At 47.2% G+C, this 20,474-nt stretch overlaps 1 protein-coding gene across 1 annotated transcript in view; it reads left to right on the top strand.

The window, feature by feature from the left end:
• Positions 1–19,238, top strand: part of LOC132349442 (serine/threonine-protein phosphatase 4 regulatory subunit 1-like) — a 65,420-nt gene extending 46,182 nt beyond the window's left edge. The window contains 18 exon segments of the mRNA XM_059897823.1: positions 464–529; positions 2,088–2,246; positions 2,779–2,867; positions 2,869–2,949; positions 3,309–3,373; positions 4,051–4,060; positions 4,063–4,185; positions 4,187–4,500; positions 6,280–6,348; positions 6,488–6,681; positions 9,356–9,451; positions 10,315–10,500; positions 10,761–10,922; positions 12,061–12,161; positions 14,327–14,447; positions 15,271–15,405; positions 17,787–17,928; positions 19,081–19,238. Coding sequence (XP_059753806.1) covers positions 464–529; positions 2,088–2,246; positions 2,779–2,867; positions 2,869–2,949; positions 3,309–3,373; positions 4,051–4,060; positions 4,063–4,185; positions 4,187–4,500; positions 6,280–6,348; positions 6,488–6,681; positions 9,356–9,451; positions 10,315–10,500; positions 10,761–10,922; positions 12,061–12,161; positions 14,327–14,447; positions 15,271–15,405; positions 17,787–17,928; positions 19,081–19,238 — 2,271 coding nt within the window.
• The last annotated feature ends 1,236 nt before the right edge of the window (positions 19,239–20,474 follow it).

Raw genomic sequence — 20,474 nt, forward strand, 5'->3', positions numbered from 1 at the left:
GGCTCCAGGACCCTCGCATGTTTGCTGTACCTTCCAACTGCACCCCCTGCACTGCCCTCCCCGTTTATCGCTCGTCACTCGGTTGTCATATTCTTCCTTCTGAAGACCATCGCCAGCCCCCTCCCCGAGCAGCCTCACCGTCTGCCTTGCTGTGCAGCTGCCCACCTTCCCTGTGGTCTCCCCTCGTGATGCAGCGGCAAGGAGCTAGGTCTCACTTACCATGCAGAGAACCTTAAGGGTCTCCTTTGCTCTAGTGCTAAGCAAAAGCATTATGTATTGAGATGATTAGGAGCCACAGCGTCCTAGCGTGTGGTGCTCTGTTGTAAATCTTCTGCTTCCAGTGCAGTGGAGGCACCCCGACCAGAGGAGTCGTTGCTCTCAAGGCTCCTGCTTGTTAGTTTTCACAGTTTGTTAAGACAAAAGGAAATCTGAGAATAATGAGTATGCCTTTTGCCTTTTTAAGGTATGCGCCACAGATTTTGGTGATATTTGTCATGCTGTCGGACAAGAAGCCACTGAGAAATTTTTGGTATGTGACGTTATGCCAACTGTACTTGCTGATGCACTTCTTAGGGCACTTTTGAAATTAGTGGTGACGTTTTGTATTTATGAGTGTGTTACTTTGGAATGGCAGCTCAGTTTTGCATCCATCCGTTTCCGGTTTCTTGACTCCTGAAGCTAACATGTCTCCTAAGCCTCAGGCAGCTGGTGTGTGGGATGGAGCGGGAGCAACCCCCGTCCTCTTTCCTGGGGACTCTTCTGCTGCCGCTTCCTCACCGGTCACTTTCCCCCGGTCTCCTCTCACTGTCTAAACCCCTCTCTGTCCCTTCTAGACTGCTCTTTCTAGAACACTGCTCCTGGGTTTCAGAACCCGTGGGATTGTTTTCTTGGTTTACAGATTAAAATCCAGACCCTTGTTGACCCCTCAGTTCCCTTCACAAGTACCTTTCCTGCCTCACCTCCAGTCGCCTCCCTCGGGTCTGAACGCCGCCCTGACCTTCGGTCCTGCATCTGAATCGCAGGGAGGGCGAAAGGGGGCACGGCCGGGGTCTGTATTTTCGCTGAAGTCCCTGGTGACTCTCAGCACGGCAGTCTGGAGAACCACGTCACCAGGCAGCTGGGGGGCTCTTCAGGGTCTTGCAGCTCTCTGCCCTCATGCACCTCCCTGCCCCGCTCATTACTGCCCGTCTCCTTCCAGAGGCTTCCCTGCCTGGCGGGGGGACCCTGCTCACACTTCACACCCAGCTTGCGTGTGCATTTGCCTCTGTCAAGTTCCTTCCCTGCCTGGACTCACCCACCCGCTGGGTCAGAGAGAGCTGATTTCTCCCTTCTCAGCATTCCATGGCGTTCTGTTCAGAGTACTTGCATGTCCCCCCCGCCACGCCTCATTGCCGTGTTGCTGACGGGGACCTTCACTCCATCACGTTCACCTTTGCTCCTCCACTGCCCACCCAGTACCAGGCCCCCAGAGAACTGTGCTAAGTAAGCACTTGCCACTTTTACGTGACAGGGCGTACTGCCTGCGTGGCTGGAATACAGCTAGTTTAACTGAAGCGCCGCACGTTTACGCTCACACCGCGGAGGACCGACGTGAACTTGTAAATGGACTCACAACCGTGTGTATCCAGGGCGATGGCCATCCACTGCATTCCACTGCACACAGGTTGCGTTCCGTGGCCTGGAGCTATTTGTGGTACCATCAGGTTTTAACAGTCTGCCTTCTCCCACTAAGTGCCCCAGCCAAAGACCGAGGTGCCTGGGTGGGGCCGCTAGCTGGGGAAGCCACAATTTCAAAGTCATTCACAGTTCTTCTCTACAGTTCACAGAACGCGTATCAGTCATTCAGCCTTGGGGGAGGTTTTCTGTATTATCCTGTTGAATTGAACGAAGTCATTTACTAGGATTAAGAGGTAAAGGAAGTTACTTATCCTAATTTCTGTTTGTTTCAGACGATTCCTTTTGGACTCGTATCTAGTTCCCTTTTGTGTCATTAACTTACGGCTCTGCCTTAACTACATCATTGAAACAGGTCTGCCCTTCCTTCGGGTGACCAAGTCTGAGTGGCATGGTTTTGTTTGCTTCGGTAGCTCCCGAAGTTTTTTGAGCTCTGCTCGGACAACGCGTGGGGGATGAGGAAAGCCTGTGCGGGGTGCTTCATGGCCGTGTCCCACAACACGTCCCCCGAGGGCCGCCGGGCCAGGCTCTCGCCGCTCTTTATCACACTGATCAGCGACCCCTGTCGATGGGTGAGTGCGGCCACTGGCAGGCCTCGGTGTGGCTTTGGACTTGGCACCGTGTACTGTGTCTTTTCAGTAACGGATTGGCGTATTTAGACTTCGTGAGGATTATTAGGGCACCTAAAATCTCAGAAGCCTGGTGTGCAGTAAGAAAGTGGCAGACACCTCGGCATTCATAGCAAGCGAATATGACAGAAATGAGACGGAGAGAGCTGTAACTGCATTGTTACCTTTTCTGTCATCATCATAAACATGCCCGTAATGATTAATAAGGTCTGTTCAGATGCTTTACAAAGCCTGGAATTATTTGATGTAGAATTAATATTCTGGAAGCATACAAACTACATGATGGCACTAAATTTTTCCTGATTTTCTGTTGAAAAATAGTTTATTTGGGACCTAGGGACTGCCTTAGAAAGCAATACATCTGCTTAGACGTAATGTGGCGGACGGTGAGTTGTCTGGTGATCAGCCACCTGTTCAGCCTGGGATCAGACCTGGCCGACACCGCGTCCGCCGCGCCCTTCTTCCCTGGCTTCAGGTGCGCCAGGCTGCCTTCGAGTCCCTGGGCCCCTTCATCTTCACCTTTGCCAACCCCTCCAGGGCTGGCCTTTATATTCGAGAAGATGGCACCACCGGGTCCGGATTCGGACTCGGATTTCACCTCCGGGTCACCGGGTGCAGGCAGCCATGGTAACATGTCCTCAGCCTGGTAAGTTTCGGCTGGGATAATTATCAGGATCCCGGCTTCACCTCAAGCATCCACCTAAAATTCTAGCAATTATCTTGTCTGGAGTTTTAGTAACAGTGACCTTCTGGGCAAGATGGAATATTAGAGCTTTAATTATGTAAAGAAGCAAAAAGTAATTGCAATAATGATTTTGAAACATGACTACTGGGTTATAAATAATGAAGCTACTGTGTCTCCTAAATTTAGATAAAATATTCATTCAGAGTCGTGATTAAATAACCTATAAAGAAAATTTTCTCTTACTTTTTGATTAATGAAGTTCTTTGGATAATTTACACAGGGAAAATGTGAAGTCTCCCTAATAGAATTTTGTGCCGTAGGATTTTTCATGCACTTGATGGTGACATTCCTGACTCACCGTTAGTAGGCCCACACTGTTCTTCTAGTAAGTTCTAGTGATTGATCTCGGGTTTTTTCCTGTTTCCTCAGAAGACGATGGGTGTGTACTAAGCAGGCCATTCGAGGTAGTTTTACAAGCATCTCTCCATTGCGAATATTCCTCCTCAGCAGTGTGAGAGGAGGTGATTCACATCTCGGATGGCACGGATGCTTCGTAAGATTGGTGCCTCCTTCTCTCCATCTTTCTCCACCAAAATTCATTGAGTTCTTGCCGAAGGTCAGGCCCTGTGTGCCACATCTTCCTCATCAAGACTTTCCAAGCGGTTCACAAATAGCCAGTTCTTAGCAGCTCTAGCACCTTTTATTTTCTAATGCCTGCCCCCTGGTGGAGGTACTGACGAGCAGTGAGTGCATGAAATCTCGCCACGGAAGGGGTGCCCGCCGAAGCCAGGGCTAATGCACCGCTTGCACGTAATGGAGGGATGGGATGAACCTTCCTGTGGCATTTTCAGTGCTTGTAATACTCCCAGTGGGGCAGAGGGCACTGATTGGACCTCTTATCCTCTGTGAGGTTATTAACTTCCGGCACCGGAAGACACGGGAGGTTGGATAGCCAGGTAGAGAGGAGGACCGGCCTCGCAAGGATGGGGATCTGATGTTTTCCCATTTTACTTCCGGTCTGTTACACGGTGCTAAAAATTTGCTTCCCTCAATTTAAACTAGTTCCACAAAGCCGGGCCAGGCAGAGCCAGCTCTACCCATGGAAGGCACATCCACGGACACCAGCAATTTCCCGTGCGTTGGTAGCTCCTCCGGTGGCCTGATGGAGAACCCAACGGAAGACTCTGTCTTGGCTGGCCGAGCTGACCAGGCTTCCCCCTGAGGCCATGAAGCTCCCCAGTGTTAACGACCTCCCCGTCAACAGCCATCCTGGACCAGACTCCTGTGCCCGCCCGGGGAGTCCTGAGGACGTTTTCAGTAATTTCCTTTATTGGCGAACTCCTCTCCCTGACATAAGCAAGGACTTAGAGCTGCTCCTGAGCGAGGCTGGCCCGCAGGAGGAGGGTGGCGGCACACCCGAGGCCGTGCACCGGAGCTGTGTGGCTAGGAGCGAGATTCAGAGAGTCCTGGATGGTTTGCAGGAGCGTATGATGAATGATCCAGATGTGCGAGGTAACTGCTGTCCGCGGTAATGGAAGAGAAAAGGGGATCTTTCCGGATTGTGTGTCACCCGGGCCCGTGTGTGGCTTTCCACGTGTGCGTACTTCCCTCGATCGACCCTGCGCACCCACCACGGGGGCGCCTGGCCCAGTCTCCTCACAGCCCTCACACCGGGATCCTGCTGTTGCAGGTCTCTGCAAGGGTTTCGCCTCCTTGCTTTTCAGCCGTGCGAACCGGTTCTCCGATAAAAGCGGCTAGTTCTCGGGCGTGTCTGGAGCGGTGGAAATTTTATTAGCTCCTTGGACACGGTTCTATCTCTTGCCGTGTTACAGTGCCCTTTCTGGTTACGAACAGCCAAGGATGGTGCTCCTTTTGGAGCCTATTAACTCCCCTAAACCATAAGGTTTTTGCCTTTGTACAGCCAGGAAAAGCACAACTTCTTCTTTGGGGTGTTTTTCATTTTGTGACTAGTGTTCCCACCGAGCGTCTGATCCGGGAGCCAGGCCTTGCGGTCCATACCCATCATCATGCCTCTTCTTTCTCTAAACAGGGTTATATTTGTATTCTTCCTTGAGTTGGGGAAATTGGAAAAAAACAACACTTACTGCTGTTGCCGGGCAAAGATTTGTGAAGCTTTCGGGAAAGGAAATGTGAAAATCCAGTTAGCCCTGTGATTATTCTTTGTCTTTAAATTTATAAAGGAAATTAAGTCAGTGTTTGCTGAAGGAATGAGCACATGTAACATATCGCTTCTAATTGTTACAGACAAAGGTCTGTTTTTGGAAAACACATTTCTAAAGCTGCATTGTTCAGTGCTTGGACCCGGGCTGGGTGCTGGGGCAGTAATGCCCGACACGTGAAGCCCTTAGGGTCTGGTTGAGGGGATTATGGAAACAACCACCCGGCATAGGGAGTGGCACAGGCTGGGGCAGGGGTGGGCGCACAGGGCAGGAAGCCGGTCCCTCCCGGGGGCGGAGGAAGCATCTGGGAGAAGACCTCACAGAGCAGCTGACATTTGACGCGGGCTTTAGGCAACGGCCAGGACTCCATCATCTCGAGACGTCGAGGGTTGAGTTTCAGAGGTTCCTTCCAGTTCCCTGAAATTGTTGTTTGTAAAATCTTGTGTGCATATGCAGACTTAATTTCTTTGTAAGGAAGGACCCGCAGCTTTCATCAGCACTCAGAGGGATCTGGGACCCCAAAAGATTGAGAAGTAAACTACCCGTTGGGTATTTGTGAACTGGCCATGGCTGAAAATGTCACTCAGACCCCTGGGAAGGGCCTCGGGTGCACTAAGGAGGTGGCACCTTGCCCTGGGCCCAGTGGGGAGCCCTTGCAAGCTCTGAACGTTTTAAGGACTCTTGTTGAATTGAACTAGTAGAAAACGGGATGCAGACAGTAGTGTGTGTGTGTGTGTGTGTGTGTGTTTGGAGGCTGGAGACATGGAAACATCGGTTTGTTTTTACAGAAAGGCATGTGAACCATGTCGTCTTCACTGTTAGGAGGGTCTCCAATAGCCGTGCTGTGGACGGAGGGAACGAGTAGCGCTCGGGGCTGGGTGAACGCGGTCTTCACTCGTCGGTGTGGACGGGGATGGACTGATCCCAGCACGCGCGTGCGCGTGTGTGCGTGTGGCAGGGCCGCGGCCGCCCTGGTTTATAAATGGGGGATGCCCCCCCCCCCCGTTGCTGGGCCTCCCAGACAGCAGCGTTCAGGAACATCGTGTTGTCTTTCTGTGAAAGATGATGGAATTGAACTCTGATTTTCCTAACTGAGGCTTTTCGAGTTCAGGTTGGATGCTCTGTGTGTGGCTGGCGTTTAGTTGGAATGAAGTTAACGGCCGTAAACATCAGCACCTCGGTGAGCGCTCGCGCCGGGCAACCGACGTCCGGAAGGGGAGGGCTTGTGCGGTGCGTCCACGTCCAGCCTGTCTTGCTGTGAGTGAATCCCTACAAACCAAATAAAGTTATTAAAATTCTTGGAACTTCTCTTCCTGCAGCTCAAGTTCAGGTTTTGTCAGCTGCACTGAGAGCCGCGCAGCTAGACTCTGTGGATGAGCCCGAGCGCCCGCCGACCGAAGGGCTCAAGGAGGTGTCCATTTCAGGTCCCAGCCCAGCCCCTGGCGGTCAGCCGGCCCCGTCGGCTTCACCAGCGCGGAACGAGCTCGCCACGGCCAGGACATTACAAAGCACAGTGAGTCTTTGCCGTCGCCCTCAGCCACCGAGGAGGTGACGGAAATCACAAAGCTGCATTTTCTTTGATTAATATATCCTGGCAGAAATGATAAATGGCACAGTTAATTTTATTCTTAAGGCCATGTTTTGGATAACTAGACAACGAATCAATCAGGTGATTGATAACCCCGACTCTCCTCCACAAAACAAACGTGGGGAGACCAAAAGCACCTTCCCTCTTCTCCAAAGACAACCTGGTTCTTTGGGGGGGATTAACCGTCTAAATGCTCTATTTCACTGCTAAACCGACGCTTACATCTTCCAGTAGCAAGGGGAGGTGAATTCATGCAACTCCTAGAACGTAAAGTTGACGGTGACCTTTGAGATTGCGCGTCACCTCCAGCCCGTCCTGTGGGCCTCCTTTAACCCGTGCTTGCTCAGGAGTGGTGCTGGATGCCGTTTCTTGGAGGGGAGATTTTGAGAAGCCAAGTAGCTCACTACGTTTTCTCCTCTAGTCTGGAACCAACCCCCGTGAGGCTGGGACTCCGTGTTTGGGGCGAGGAGGAAGCCTGGCACTTATTTCTCACCTTGAGTTTCTCTAGCTTTCCAGCTCGCTCGTGGTAGGAGGCTCTGATGCCGTCCTAATTCCTGCTAAACTCGCACGTGGACCCCTTTGAGCTGGGGTCCTTCACAGGTAGTGGTGAGACTAGCGAATTAAAAGTAGCAAGGGGTCTGTGATCATAAAGTCATGATGTGTGGGCACCCTCTCATTTTCATGTGCCACGATGGAGAATCTCTTCAAACTTGTGGTCTCCAGGGTCAGAATACCAATTGTTTCTCCATTCACACAGTTTATATTTTGATGTCCGTGATTAAACTAACTTATCGCCTCCTTTTACCCCCTTGGTCTGCTCCAGTGAAGCTAAACAAAAGACGAATTAAAAAAGCCTGAATATAAAATGTTCAAGGGTTATTAAGGTTGCCTTTGATTAGTAGGGAATGAGATGATATCCTGTTTTGCTGATTTGCTTCAAAAAATAGGCAAGAAAGCTCACGTTGTTACCTTTGTTACCTGGAGTATAAAAATCACCTGTGTTAAGTGGAAAGGCGTGGTCACGTTTACCTTGGTGGGAGACGTGATGGTGTTCGGGCTTCTTTGTCATATACAGAAGCGAAAAAGGAGAAGGGAGAACAGGTTCCTCCAAGTTGGCTGTCTTGAGTGAAGGATCTTAAAAGGGCCTGTACAGTTGGGCTTTTGGTTTATGGCGAGGGATGTCAGGGCTCTTGAATTTGACTCTTAGGTTCCTAAGGGATCAGTCAGGATGCTTCTAGTTGCAAAAGAAGGAAAAAGAAACAAAAAAACTCAGAGCTTAAGCAATGAGGACAGAAGAGGAGGTGAGGCTGGGAGGCTGGTCACCCTCGGCCCTTGCGTTGGCCTTGGCCCAGCTCCCACTCCGCCATCTTCGTGCACCAACTGGGTCCCGAGATGCCCAGGGGAAGGTGGGGCCTGTTTTTTCCCACTTGTCTCTTTTGGCTGCCAGGTGGTTTTCTGGGGAAATGACCTCCCAATTCCTTCTGGGGTTGCCTTGACTTGGGGTGGTTTACTTAAACCTTAACTTGGCTCCTGGAATAAGTGCTGTATGTAACTATGGCACTAAAGACTCTGGAATAAAATTAATTCCTAGAAGAAGAATAACGATTTATTATTTATTAAGCTATATGAATTTATGAACTTGGAAAAATTGGGGTCTTAGGTCATCATACCAAAATATTTCTGTTTTATCATGTCCTCTGTTAAAATAAGCAGTACATTTCAGTGAAAACCTTGGGCATTGAAGGTTCTGGTAGTGTGCCTCAGAGCAAATGAAGCGTCTATTGGTGTATTAATCGACTTTCCCGGATCATATATTGAGCTGATTTGTCAGAATCCATTAAGCTGGTAGACAGTATGACATTTCAAGTGCAAGTAGGAAAATCCATGTTATGGTTGAAGGAGAAGGTCAGGTCCATCTCAGTTAATGTTAATCAACGACCAGAGACCAATATGTCACCGCTGGATGGCCCTGCTCATTTTAATTGTTAACCTAATGTAAAGGTTCATCAGCAAACATTAGCGGTATTTGTACATGTGAAAACTGAGAACAGTTTTCTAAGTAAATACCCGTTCATCAGCCACATCTTTTCACTCAGATTAAATGGGTCCCCCCAACCCGCCACCTCTCCATCCTCTGTCTGGAGTCCAGAGCGCTGTACTCTCTCGTCCCTGAGAAATGCTGGAGGCGCTCTTCACCATTTCTTGCAGACCTCGCCCTGCCTTCTGGAGTGGCCTCTGCTTTAAACATGCGACCCTTACCTAAGGGCATCAGCTAACCACACCGGGGACCCTGGGGCCTAAAGAAGGGTAAATACAGACTCGAGTTGTTGGTACTCACTAGCAAGAGCCTGTCTTTTGTAAGGGCCTCAAGCAGTGTTGAAATTAAAATGCACTTGAAATGACTGACCTGTACGGTATCATGTACAACTGTGCAAATGTATTTTTTCACATCTGGAGGGATACCATTGACTTCAGAGGAGCTCTGGTCTTGGTCTGCAGAAGTCATTTTTGGCCTTGAAAGAGGATTCTTTGAAGGGGGAGTGGTAGGACAGCTTCCTTCTTTGGGCTACATTGGTAATGTGCCCGATCAACTCTGCAGGGTCCAGGCGAACCTGGCAGTGGAACCAGTGACCGCTTGGAGACTGACCAGAGGCATGGCTGCAGCCCACTTGAAGAGGATAAATCTAAATTACAGGTTCATTCCTTGAAAAGAAAAGCAACTCAAAACTACATTTTCTGGAAGTTAAATTTAAGAACGGCTGCTGGAACCGAATGTTTTTCTTCCCTCGATATTAATGACATAATCTGTGTGCTGATACTTCCTCTCCAACTTAAAAAAAGTAAATTCTCAAGTGTTGTTTAAAGTCTCCTGAACAATCTCGAAGGTATTTTAATAAAGCAAATCTAATACGAGAAAAGAATTTGGCATGTATACATTAATATTTAGTGTCTGTTTATCCAACCCATTTAGCTCCTTTTTTGTCTGAAAAGTTTTCGACAGCTTCCTTTGTTGAACTGTGTTTGGTTTTGTTCTGTCTTGCGGATTAGCTTCTAGTGCTATGGAAGTTCTGGGAAAGGTTTTTCGTTATTGTATCCCCTTGTCCTTGCAGAGCAAAAGGTAAGTGGGTGATGTCTCATGAAGGCAGTATCCCATCAGTTGGAAAAAGGTAGCAGTGAGCAGAGTGTCGGGGCTCTGGCCACAGGTGCTGGGGGCAGTTACTGAGAAGAGAGGACCTAATTTGCATCCTCCAGAGCCGCGTGTACCAGACCAGCCAAACGCTGATATTCCAGACTGCGCTCTGTGATATCCAGTGTTGGACCAGTTTAGAAAAGATGAGCGGGGCCACTGCTCATTAACTTTAGACCAAGCTGAAAACTCACTACATGCCGAACAAGAAGATCGTGCGATCCAGAGCCCCGAGCTTTGGGAAGGCCTCTTGTTCCTCTTATACTCCCGCTTTGCTGTTTTCACCTCCAAGTTCCAATGTCCTCGTCTTTCGTGAGTGTTCTCCTTCTCTACTGCAAGCATGATGGTTCCCTTTCTCTCCTGTTTCCCAGGATATAATACCTCAGCCCCTGCTAGATCAGTACGTGTCCATGACCGACCCAGCTCGAGCCCAGACTGTCAATACCGACATAGCCAAACACTGTGCCTACAGCCTCCCGGGGGTGGCGCTGACCCTGGGCAGGCAGAATTGGCACTGCCTGAAAGATACGTACGAGACGCTGGCTTCCGACGTGCAGGTAAAAGGAGCCTTTTCAGGGGCAGGCACAGAATAGGATGGGTCATCTAATTAGGCAGAAAGGGAAGCTGCGGCAAGGCTGCTCGCTGAGCTGTATTTTATGTGGCCGCCATTGGCTTGTTTACTGGTCTCTGATGAAATGAAGCTTTAAGTGGTCAACCCCTGGCAGTATCAGTTTGGCTCCACAAATGCCACTTACGCTCTTGATAACGCTGAATTATGCTTGCCCTTTGTGGTCCGTATGTCTCTGCGCACCCCCAGTGGAAGGTCCTTCGGACCCTAGCCTTCTCCATCCACGAGCTGGCTGTGATCCTTGGGGATCAGTTAACGACTGCCGACCTGCTGCCCATCTTCAATGGATTTTTAAAGGACCTGGATGAAGTACGAATAGGAGTTCTGAAACACCTGTATGACTTTCTAAAGGTAGGAAGAAGGATTAAAACAAAAACATCTCCCCTCTTCAATACAATTTTTATAGATTTATTTGGCTGCGTCGGGTCTTAGTTGCGGCACACGGGATCTTTCTTTGCGGCGTGCGGGCTCTTTGTTGCAGTGCCCGGGCTTCTCTAGTTGTGGCACGTGGGCTCCAGAGTGCGTGGGCTCAGTAGTTGTGGCGTGTGGGCTTAGTTGCCCTGTGCGTGTGAGATCTTAGTTCCCCGACCAGGGATCGAATCCACGTCTCCTGCGCTTGAAGGTGGATTCTTAACCACTGGATGACCAGGGAAGTCCCAATACAATTTTTTCAAACCCTGGATATGTAAAGTATCAGTGGAAAAAAAACCAGAAACAGCTGTCTGGGTTTCTTCAGTTGAAGCATATCATCCAAAATCTTAAAGTGGGCATTCTTTCAGTGATGGGTAAATATTTTTATCTTTCCTCCTAATCTTCCTGCCCCTTAGAGTTCTGATTGCATGGAGGATGGTAGACAGATGGCCCAGCACACTCTGAGAAAGAAGGAACCGGGCTCCCGGGTGGCGTGTGACTTGCCCGGGGTCACCTAAGGGAAGAGCCCAGCTGAAATCCAATCTCAGTTCTGCATGAAGGGCTCTTTCTTGCAAGATGTTGCTGCTTCCCTTCTTGCCTTCCCCCCCACCGCCCGCCCCCCCCCCCACCCCGCCCCAGAGGAATGATGAGCGTAAAACTAAGAGTTTAAAAATGACCTAGAGAAACTAATTACTCGCGTCCACATGACCAGGAGCTGCCCTTGACGGAGTCTGGCGCATGCCGCACCGCTGGAGATTTTCCTGTCTGGTGCAGGAGCACACGAGCAGTGCCGCCTCCCTGGGAAGCAGCCGGGGCATTATCTTCCGAGCACACACATGCTTGGTTTTTTTTCAGGCAGGAAATTGTGAAAGAAGGATGAGTAGGGGGCGTGTAGAAACACACAAGCACATACACGAACCAGGGGAGAAAGGTTTGGGTAATGGAGTACAAGGAGTCAGGGAAATGCACAGTTCTGGCCGGTGACAAATGTATAATCTGAAGTATAATAAAGCAGTCTATTTGGGGACATTTTGAAGGATTATGTATTTTTACTTACATATACATTTTTAAAAAATAGTTGCTTCATGAAGACAAGAGGAGAGAATATCTTTATCAGCTTCAAGAATTTGTAGTGACCGATAACAGCAGGAATTGGAGGTTTCGATACGGATTGGCAGAGTAAGTAAAGCCTGGTTGGGGTTATGAGAAGGCAAGTTAGACGGAATAATTCTTCATTTCCCTACCTTATAATTGATTTCTAAAGTAGCAGTAGGAGTGTTCTTTTGGATAAAGAGATTATGTTTTTATTAAGGGATAAACTGAATTCCAAAGCTCTAAGTTACAAATACCACAGTCTCTGGGGAGACATTCATTTTCAGAGGCAGGCGGGGCGAGAGTCACTTTGGAATTAGAGCGTCGTGCTGTTCTGTAAGCCAATTTATTCGGACCCAATGAAAGATGAATCACCCGCTCTTCAATATTTTCCTATTAATCGGAGCAGTTTTTGCCAAAGCTTTCTTGAACATTCTGAGTGTAGCCCTCTGTGTAAGGGCACAGCGCAGTTTATACACTTCAGCCACTAAGGAAAATTATGTTACAGTGAGAGATATGAAAAGGTCTAACCCAGATGAAGCGATTATTTAATAAAAACGTCCCCCAAGGTGGCTCAGATCTGTACATCATTTTGTGTGTGAAGGAGTTATTTAATTCCCCATTTTGTGCCAGCAGGAGGAATGTTCAAGGTTTTAGTGATTCTAAAAGAGTGAAAGTGTCACTTTAAATAATTCTCCATCCCGAGGTGTATAATGTGCTTTCCGCAGTATTGAGTGGATTTGTTTGTGGTGTTGTTGTTTGGGTTTTAGTTTTCACCTTGTCGAGATTTATTTCAGTATCTCTAGTTTTCATTTTTCTTGCCCTCAACTGGCAATCTCTCAAATAATTGTCTTCCCTGTAGAAATCCATCAGGCTTTTGCGGCTATTCAGGTTATGATTTGGCCGATGCCAGGGGCAAACTAAAAGATTTCCTCTTTGCTGTGATCCTTAATCATTATGCTTAATTTGAGAGATTGAGGTTTCAGTCATTATGCCACGTTCCCGGCGTATATTCTCAGAGAACCGAGGAAAAACAGGCCCACGTTTTTTCCATGAAAGCATAGCGCCCTCTAGCGGCTGAGTGTGGGAACTCGGCGAGGTCCGTCTCGGCCCGGGCTGACCTGCTTCCCGGGGATGGGGATGGGGTCGGGGCCGGGGATGGGGATGGGGTCGGGGACTGGGGACCCCGGGATGGGGTTGGGGCCGGAGACAGGGGATGGAGTCGGGGCTGGGGACCGGCTGACCGGCTTCCCGGGACCGGGACCAGCGACGGGGACGGTGTGGAGCCAGAGCCGGAGCCGGTGCCGGCTGCTGTGACCTGCTTCCCGGGGCCGAGCCGGGCCGGGCCGGGCCGTCTCGGCTCGGCTCGGCTCGGCTCGGCTCAGCTCGCTTCGCCCGACGGCGTTATCTCCGAGCGCGGGCTATCTAACTAACATCTCTGCGGTGGTTATTGAAGCCAAAGCCACTGATATGAATTCTGTGCTTCCATGCCCACGATATTGGTATCATTTTTCTGAAAACAGTGCTTTTTGATATGAAAGTATTCACCGGCACTCCTGGCTTTTGATTCTAGCTTCCTTCCAATCTCTTTTTCATTTCCTTTCTTTGCCAGTGTGGAAATAATGCCATTTATTTTCATACCCTTCTCCCCTTCCCCATTTAGAAAACAGTGAAAGCTTTGGTAGTAGGTTTTTCCCACCAGCCATCTTATGAATTTTTCCCTGGGAGTAAAGAGCTCGTGCTCCCGTTCTCTCCAGGTGGACCTTGTTGGATTGAAAAAGGCTCGTGAACAGTGCGTGAGCCGGCCAGCAAAAGCAGAAAATTTAATTTGCAGCTTCAGGAACACTGTGGAGACAGTGAAATCTCATTTGTTTTCCCTTGATCTGTTGATCTTTGGGAACTTCAGCGTCCTGGCTATTTTTATGTTATCTGATTTTTAAAGTTTTATGTGCTTTTGAACTGATAACCTAAAGTTGAAATATTAAATCCCTATTCATAAATTTCTCAGCCTCTGTTTTACAAAGTTTAATTTATTTCCTTTCTGTTTGATTTGTGTGTGAGAGAGAGATGAAGAATTAAGATTTTTTCCCCCCAATTTTCTTTGCGTGGCCATTTTCACTCAGCTTTCTGCTTCCGTTGATCTCCCAGCCTGGCTATTTTTATCTATAAAATGAAATGAGAATAAAGAGAGGTTGATAATGTGTTTTTCACCCCAAAACAATTTCTTTCTTTCTTTTTTTTTTAAATTTCAGACAGCTGATACTGATTTTGGAACTCTATAATCCTAATGATGTTTATGATTATTTAGTGCATATTGCCTTAAAGTTGTGCGCAGATAAAGTTTCTGAAGTTCGGTGGATCTCCTTCAAGCTAGTAAGGAATCATGACCTTTTCTGTTTATGATTTTTAGAAAAAGGAATATTTATGTTTCTTCCATTTTAACTTCTTTATTTTTTTCTGGGCTTAATTTGTCCATTTACCCATGAAAGCAACTTTTAAGTTTTGAAATTAGGAACTGTATTATAGTTTTATCAATATGTAAGATAGCTCTTTTGTTAAGCAGTATGCTTGAGAGATGAAAATTGTGGATAAATCACCTTATGTATGAAACTCTTTAAACAATGGCTTAGTGTTTCTTTTCAACACAGATTGGGTTGACTCTCCAGCACTGTTTTGTAGAAAAGTAGTTAGTGAGCAAAAACTCCAGCAAAGAAAAGCCGATCCTGTTTTATGTGGGCTTATACCAGCTGAATACTGAGGAAAAAAAAATCTCATTTGAAAATATTTACTAAGGTACTCTGATGGTGCTAAAATTTTATAAAAATGACATGTTCTGAAAGGTAATGATTTAGTTGTTATGCAAGGGGACATTTTCTAAAATTTGGAATCTTAAGATTAATAATGTATTTTTCTAACACCAGTCCCTTCTTACATTTCATTTTTATGAAGGGTTTTATGGGTGTGAGTGTGTGTGTGTGTGTGTGTGTGTGTGTGTGTGTATATCACCATATATTTAAACATCTTTTTTCCTCTGTGTTCTAATGATCACTGTGACAAAAATGACTTTCTCCCGTGCTTATAAATTCGTTTTAAAGGTGGAAGGGTGCATCAAAATGTCTAGTTTCCATGTAGAGTAGTATTCATAATTCAAGTAGATGACAGCATTCTAAATTCGCTCTCCTAATATTTTTCACAGGTTGTAGCAATTCTGCAGAAGTTCTATTCCAACAGTGAAAGTGCGGTGGGGTTAAATTTCATCAATGAACTCATCCTAAGGTTCCGGCACTGTTCTAAGTGGGTCGGAAGGCAAGCGTTTGCTTTCATTTGTCAGGTTAGCAGGGCCTGGGGGGAGCATCTACCCTGCGCGTATGTTTGCCGTGTGATATCAACACACAGCACCAGGCAAAGGATCTCAGCCCCGGAGGACTAGCCAGGAACCTGGGGAGCAAGTTGGGGAGCAGCGGCCCGAACCCCCTTATCTCGCAGGAGATGTGACCACCCAGTTTGGCAAAGGGACTTGCGCAGGGCACCCAGCCCTTCTGTGCACTCATCCCGTGGGTGGTGACTGAGCACCTACTGTGTGCCAGGCCTGCTCTAGACGCCGGAGACGGAACAGGAGCGACCTTCTGCCCTCCGGCACTTTCCATCCAGGGAGCTGGGGGCCCGGCCCAGACCTTGCTGCCGTCATGTCCGGTCCAGGGCGGCTCATCACTGCACCCACCGCAGTAGGGAAGGAGGAAGGTGGCATGAGGAGCACAGCAGTAGGGCAGCTCGGAGACCGTTTCATCCCTTTCAGGTGAAGGTCAACTCCTCAGGTCACCCTCTCTACTTAGCATCTCGGAAATGAGGGCGTGATTTATGTTTGGCTGGGGAGGATGGCTGACGTTTTTGATCGCCTCTGTGTGCCGGGCATCTCATCCTACATCTGTTCCTAGTAGTAAGGTCTGCCAGGTGTTGAGCTCGGTGCACCCATGTACTTTTAGACCAGTCTTTTTTAGCTGAAGGAGTTGAAGCCCAGAGAGGTTAGGTAACTTGCTCAAGATCACCCAGGAAGCGTAAAGCCATGATTTTCTTTCTGCTAAAGTGTTAGTTTAACAGTTTTAACTTTTCCTCATGCACACGGTCTATCATATACAAAGGTAGAGGGAACAGTAGAATGAACCTGCATGTACCTGTCACCCGGCTTTGTCAGTAACACAGTAAAGCTGTGATCGGGCTCTACCTGACCCCTGGCTCCGCAGCCCCCTTTCCCTCACCCGGAACCACCCGGCCTCCCTACTGAAGAACTCACCAGGGCCCCCTGTAGGCCTGCAGGAGTATCACAGGGGTACTTTGGCCATCTACTTGCAGAAGGGCAGTGGGGGGCAGGGTAAGTGCCAAAGTCACAAACCACAGGCCTGATACCACAGACTTTTATGAAGAAGTCAGTGCTGCCCATTATTTTGTAGAGAAAGGGTAAATGAGATATTTTTGCTTTTATTTTTAAATTCTTTTTTCTGAGATTTAGACAGTCCGCGATGAAACAGAAGGAAAAGGCACCAACTAATTTTGTTCAAGAAGAATCCGTTTTTTGGTGTGCCTTCATTAAAGATTTAGAAAACTTACAATAACACAAACAAAAGGAAAGTGGCCTCAGCCAAGAGAACCTCCCAGTGGGCACATGGATTACTATTTAAATGCAGGGAGAGGTCGTAACCTGGAGGTTAGCGGGGCCGACTTTGGAGTCAAAACCTGTTACTTTGAAGCCTGAGTCTACTGCTTCCCTGCTGGGTGGCCTTGGGCAAAGCACCCTCTCTGCACGGCCTTTCCGTGTTCTGTGAAATGGAGTTCCTGTGGCACGGGCCTGCCTCCTGGTGCGGCCCTGAGGCTTTAGTGAGCTGATGCATCTGAGTAACCGAGCACGGTGCCAGGAACCTGGAAGGCACTTAGTACATGTCAGCTGCTGTTGTTACCCTGTAGTGGGAAGAGCTACAGGATTTAGAATCCACATTCCTGCCTTGGAATCTCCACCTTGCTGCTGCCTGTGGGTCTTGAGCCTTTGGGTATGACCACAACATTGGACTCACCTGTAAAACTAGGCTCAGTCTGATTTCCATGGCTGGCTATGAGAATGAAATGGGAGAATCCACGTATGACTCTTTGTAAGTAGAGCAGCAGTAAATGCTACTTGTTCACAGAGGGCCGGGCACTGAATTGGGGTCTGGGATTTTGCTGTCATGTGATAGGCGTGGCCCCTGCCCTCAAAGCCTGAGCTCTGGTGAGTAACAGGGGTGAAGGTTCCCAACCCTTGTTGGCGGGCACTACGCTAGCCTTTGCAAAAATGATCCGCCATCCCCATTGCTACTCCATGGTACAGGTGAGGAAACCGAGGCCCGGAAAGGTGAGGCCACTTACTCATGGCCACGAAGCTAGAAGTGACCAGGTTAGGTTTTGAACCTGGACCTGTCTGACTCCAAAGCCTTTGCCTCCCCCACCAAATATTGCCTCACTTGTACCCCAGTGCTTGGTAATGAATTATAAAAGTGCTAACTATGTTTCTAACCAAATGCGGTGGTTGAGATTTTAAAATTCAGACACACACAGACACTCCTCAGACCAAAAGATCCTGAAATTACTTCTTTGGAATTACAGAAGTGTATGTTTTTAGAAAAACCGTGCTGGTCACTATTGAAAAAGGTCCGTCTTTCGGCTCTGGCTTTCTCTTCATCACAGGCAGTGGTGAGCGAGGAGTGTATCCCTGTGGACCAGTTTGTTGAACACTTACTCCCCAGCCTTTTAAGCCTTGCATCAGATCCTGTGCCAAATGTAAGGGTTTTGCTTGCCAAAGCTCTAAGACAGACACTGTTGGAAAAGGGTACGTGGACCATTTTTCTGAGCTTACGGATTTTTTAAAAAATTATTTATTTATTTATTTATTTATTTATTTTTGGCTGTGTTGGGTCTTCATTTCTGTGCGAGGGCTTTCTCTAGTTGTGGCAAGCGGGGGCCACTCTACATCGCGGTGCGCGGGCCTCTCACTATCGCGGCCTCTCTTCTTGCGGAGCACAGGCTCCAGACGCGCAGGCTCAGTAGTTGTGGCTCACGGGCCCAGCTGCTCTGCGGCATGTGGGATCTTCCCAGACCAGGGCACGAACCTGTGTCCCCTGCATCAGCAGGCAGATTCTCAACCACTGTGCCACCAGGGAAGCCCGAGCTTATGGATTTTAAACTTCATCAGGCAGCAGCTAAATCTCCTCTTTAGGGAACTGTGGCAAATTGTGTGGTATCGTACTTCAGATCTATTATATAAATTGATATGTTAATTTTTATGCATAAACTATGTTATTTATAAAATGACTAAGAATTAAGATAGCTCGGTTTTATATTTAATAAACATGCTGAAATGCAAAATATTACATAGTCTTCTAGAAATGAGGGAAGCTTTTATAAACTTCAAGTTATGACAGAGACAGATTATGAAAGGTAGTCAATTTAAGCATTAACTATGGTTAGGTTTTAATGGTATTAATTTTGTAGTCAGTCAGAAAAAGTTTATACCCCAACCTAGTCAGTTATTTTAAACCTGAACAGGACTTAATATAAGACTGTGTCCCTTGGATAGTTGACTTCTACACCACATATTCAGGAGAACAGCTTAACTCCCGCCCTGCATATCCCTCTGTTGCCACTTCCCTCCCATCCTCCACCCCATCTGGCCAGCAACCTGCTCCCCCCTTCCTGTGTTCTATGTTGCCAATTCTTTTGTACTGGAGGGAAGAAAAGATAATATTAAAAGATTTTTAGTTATAGTTGAAAAAATATGCATGCCTATTCTTAGAAGTTTGTCTTTAAAATTTAGGAAATACCCTTTGATTCAAGCAATTTTATCATTTTAAAGGACTTACTCTATGAAAAATGGTTTATTGTCCTGAGACGTGGTTTAAAAAAAAAAAAACCCAAACCAGAGTATGTTTTTGAACACAGTTCTCGGCACATGTGATTTAGTTTCATGGTTTTCTCTCTTTAGTGTATTTTAGAAATGCCGGTAACCCTCATCTTGAAGTCTTTGAAGAGACTGTCTTAGCTTTGCAGTCTGACTGGGACCAAGATGTTTCCTTTTTTACCACCCTAGAACCAAAGCGGCGGAATAGTATAGACACTACCATGCTAGAAAACCAGAATTAACCAGTCTGTGATCACTCACAATCTGGTCATTTCACGTGTGGCATATGCTGCTCACCATTCCTTGAAGGGGAACTGATTGTATCGTACCTGCCCAGGGAGGAAAGATTTCTGAAACTCTGATGTTGTGTGCTCAAATGACCCCTTTCCCATCTGCACTCACAGGAACTTCTGCTGGGACAGGCAGGAGCCCCAGGTGGCCTGGCCTGTGCTGCGCTTCTGTGCCCCTACCTGCCTGATCAGGAAATCTGTGAAAAGGCTGTAGAACCAGGTGGCTCACTGAGGGGGCGGGGGGGGGACCTCCATGGCATCAGACTGCCTGTGAGCGGTTTGTTTTCTCTATTACAGACTATATTATTTAACCCCCAGCCAACACCTCCACCCCAAAAATAAAGTACGTTATTAGAAGCTTTTAAGTCTTTGATAGACTTGTATATTTGGCTTCCCTCATGCTTTCCTATAAAATATAGTTTATGGTATTATATTTTATTTTTAACTGAAATACTGTACATATGTAAATAACTCTTGACAGGAAGAAAATATATTAATGTAAGATTAGCCTCCTATCAGTGAACAGAACAAATATATCATTTAAATTTATGCTCCACTTTGAGTTGCTGCAAATATAGCCCAATGTGTTTACTTTTGAAAAATGTGATAGTTAAAGAAATCTACTAACGACTGATTTATGGCCATCTTTCTAATATCGTACTTTTGTTGTAAACTGTACTCGGAACTTTTCCTCAAGCACTCACCCCCTCCTCTTCTTGCGGGAACTGTTTCCATAGAGATAGGTACTGGCCTTTGATAAAGGCATAAAGCAGAAAGATTTTCATTCTTATATGGATATATTATCATTTGTTTAAGAACTTGGGGGTGGGGGGAAATTGATCACTGAGATGCATGGATATTGACTTTATATCTGATGCTTTAGAATCTTAACAAAAAATAGGAAATCATAGTTCTGATCACTCTATATAGTTGGCCACAAATACCAGTGATTTGGGAGGTTAAATTATGATACTCTTCAAATCTAAGTACACAGAACTTAGATTTCGTGCTTTTAAAATGTAGACTAAGAGAATTAGAATTTAAACAGGTTTTGCATTAATTAATAACTCAAGGCTCTATAGACAGTTGATTAAATTCTGCACACATGTATGCTGAAGTTATTTTTCTTGTTTATATTTTTATCTTCTCAAAGGCAAGCATAAGGGAAGGAAAGAGCAGCCCATTCGG

This window comes from Balaenoptera ricei, chromosome 15 (genome assembly GCF_028023285.1).
Source record: "Balaenoptera ricei isolate mBalRic1 chromosome 15, mBalRic1.hap2, whole genome shotgun sequence".
NCBI classification, from domain to species: domain Eukaryota; kingdom Metazoa; phylum Chordata; class Mammalia; order Artiodactyla; family Balaenopteridae; genus Balaenoptera; species Balaenoptera ricei.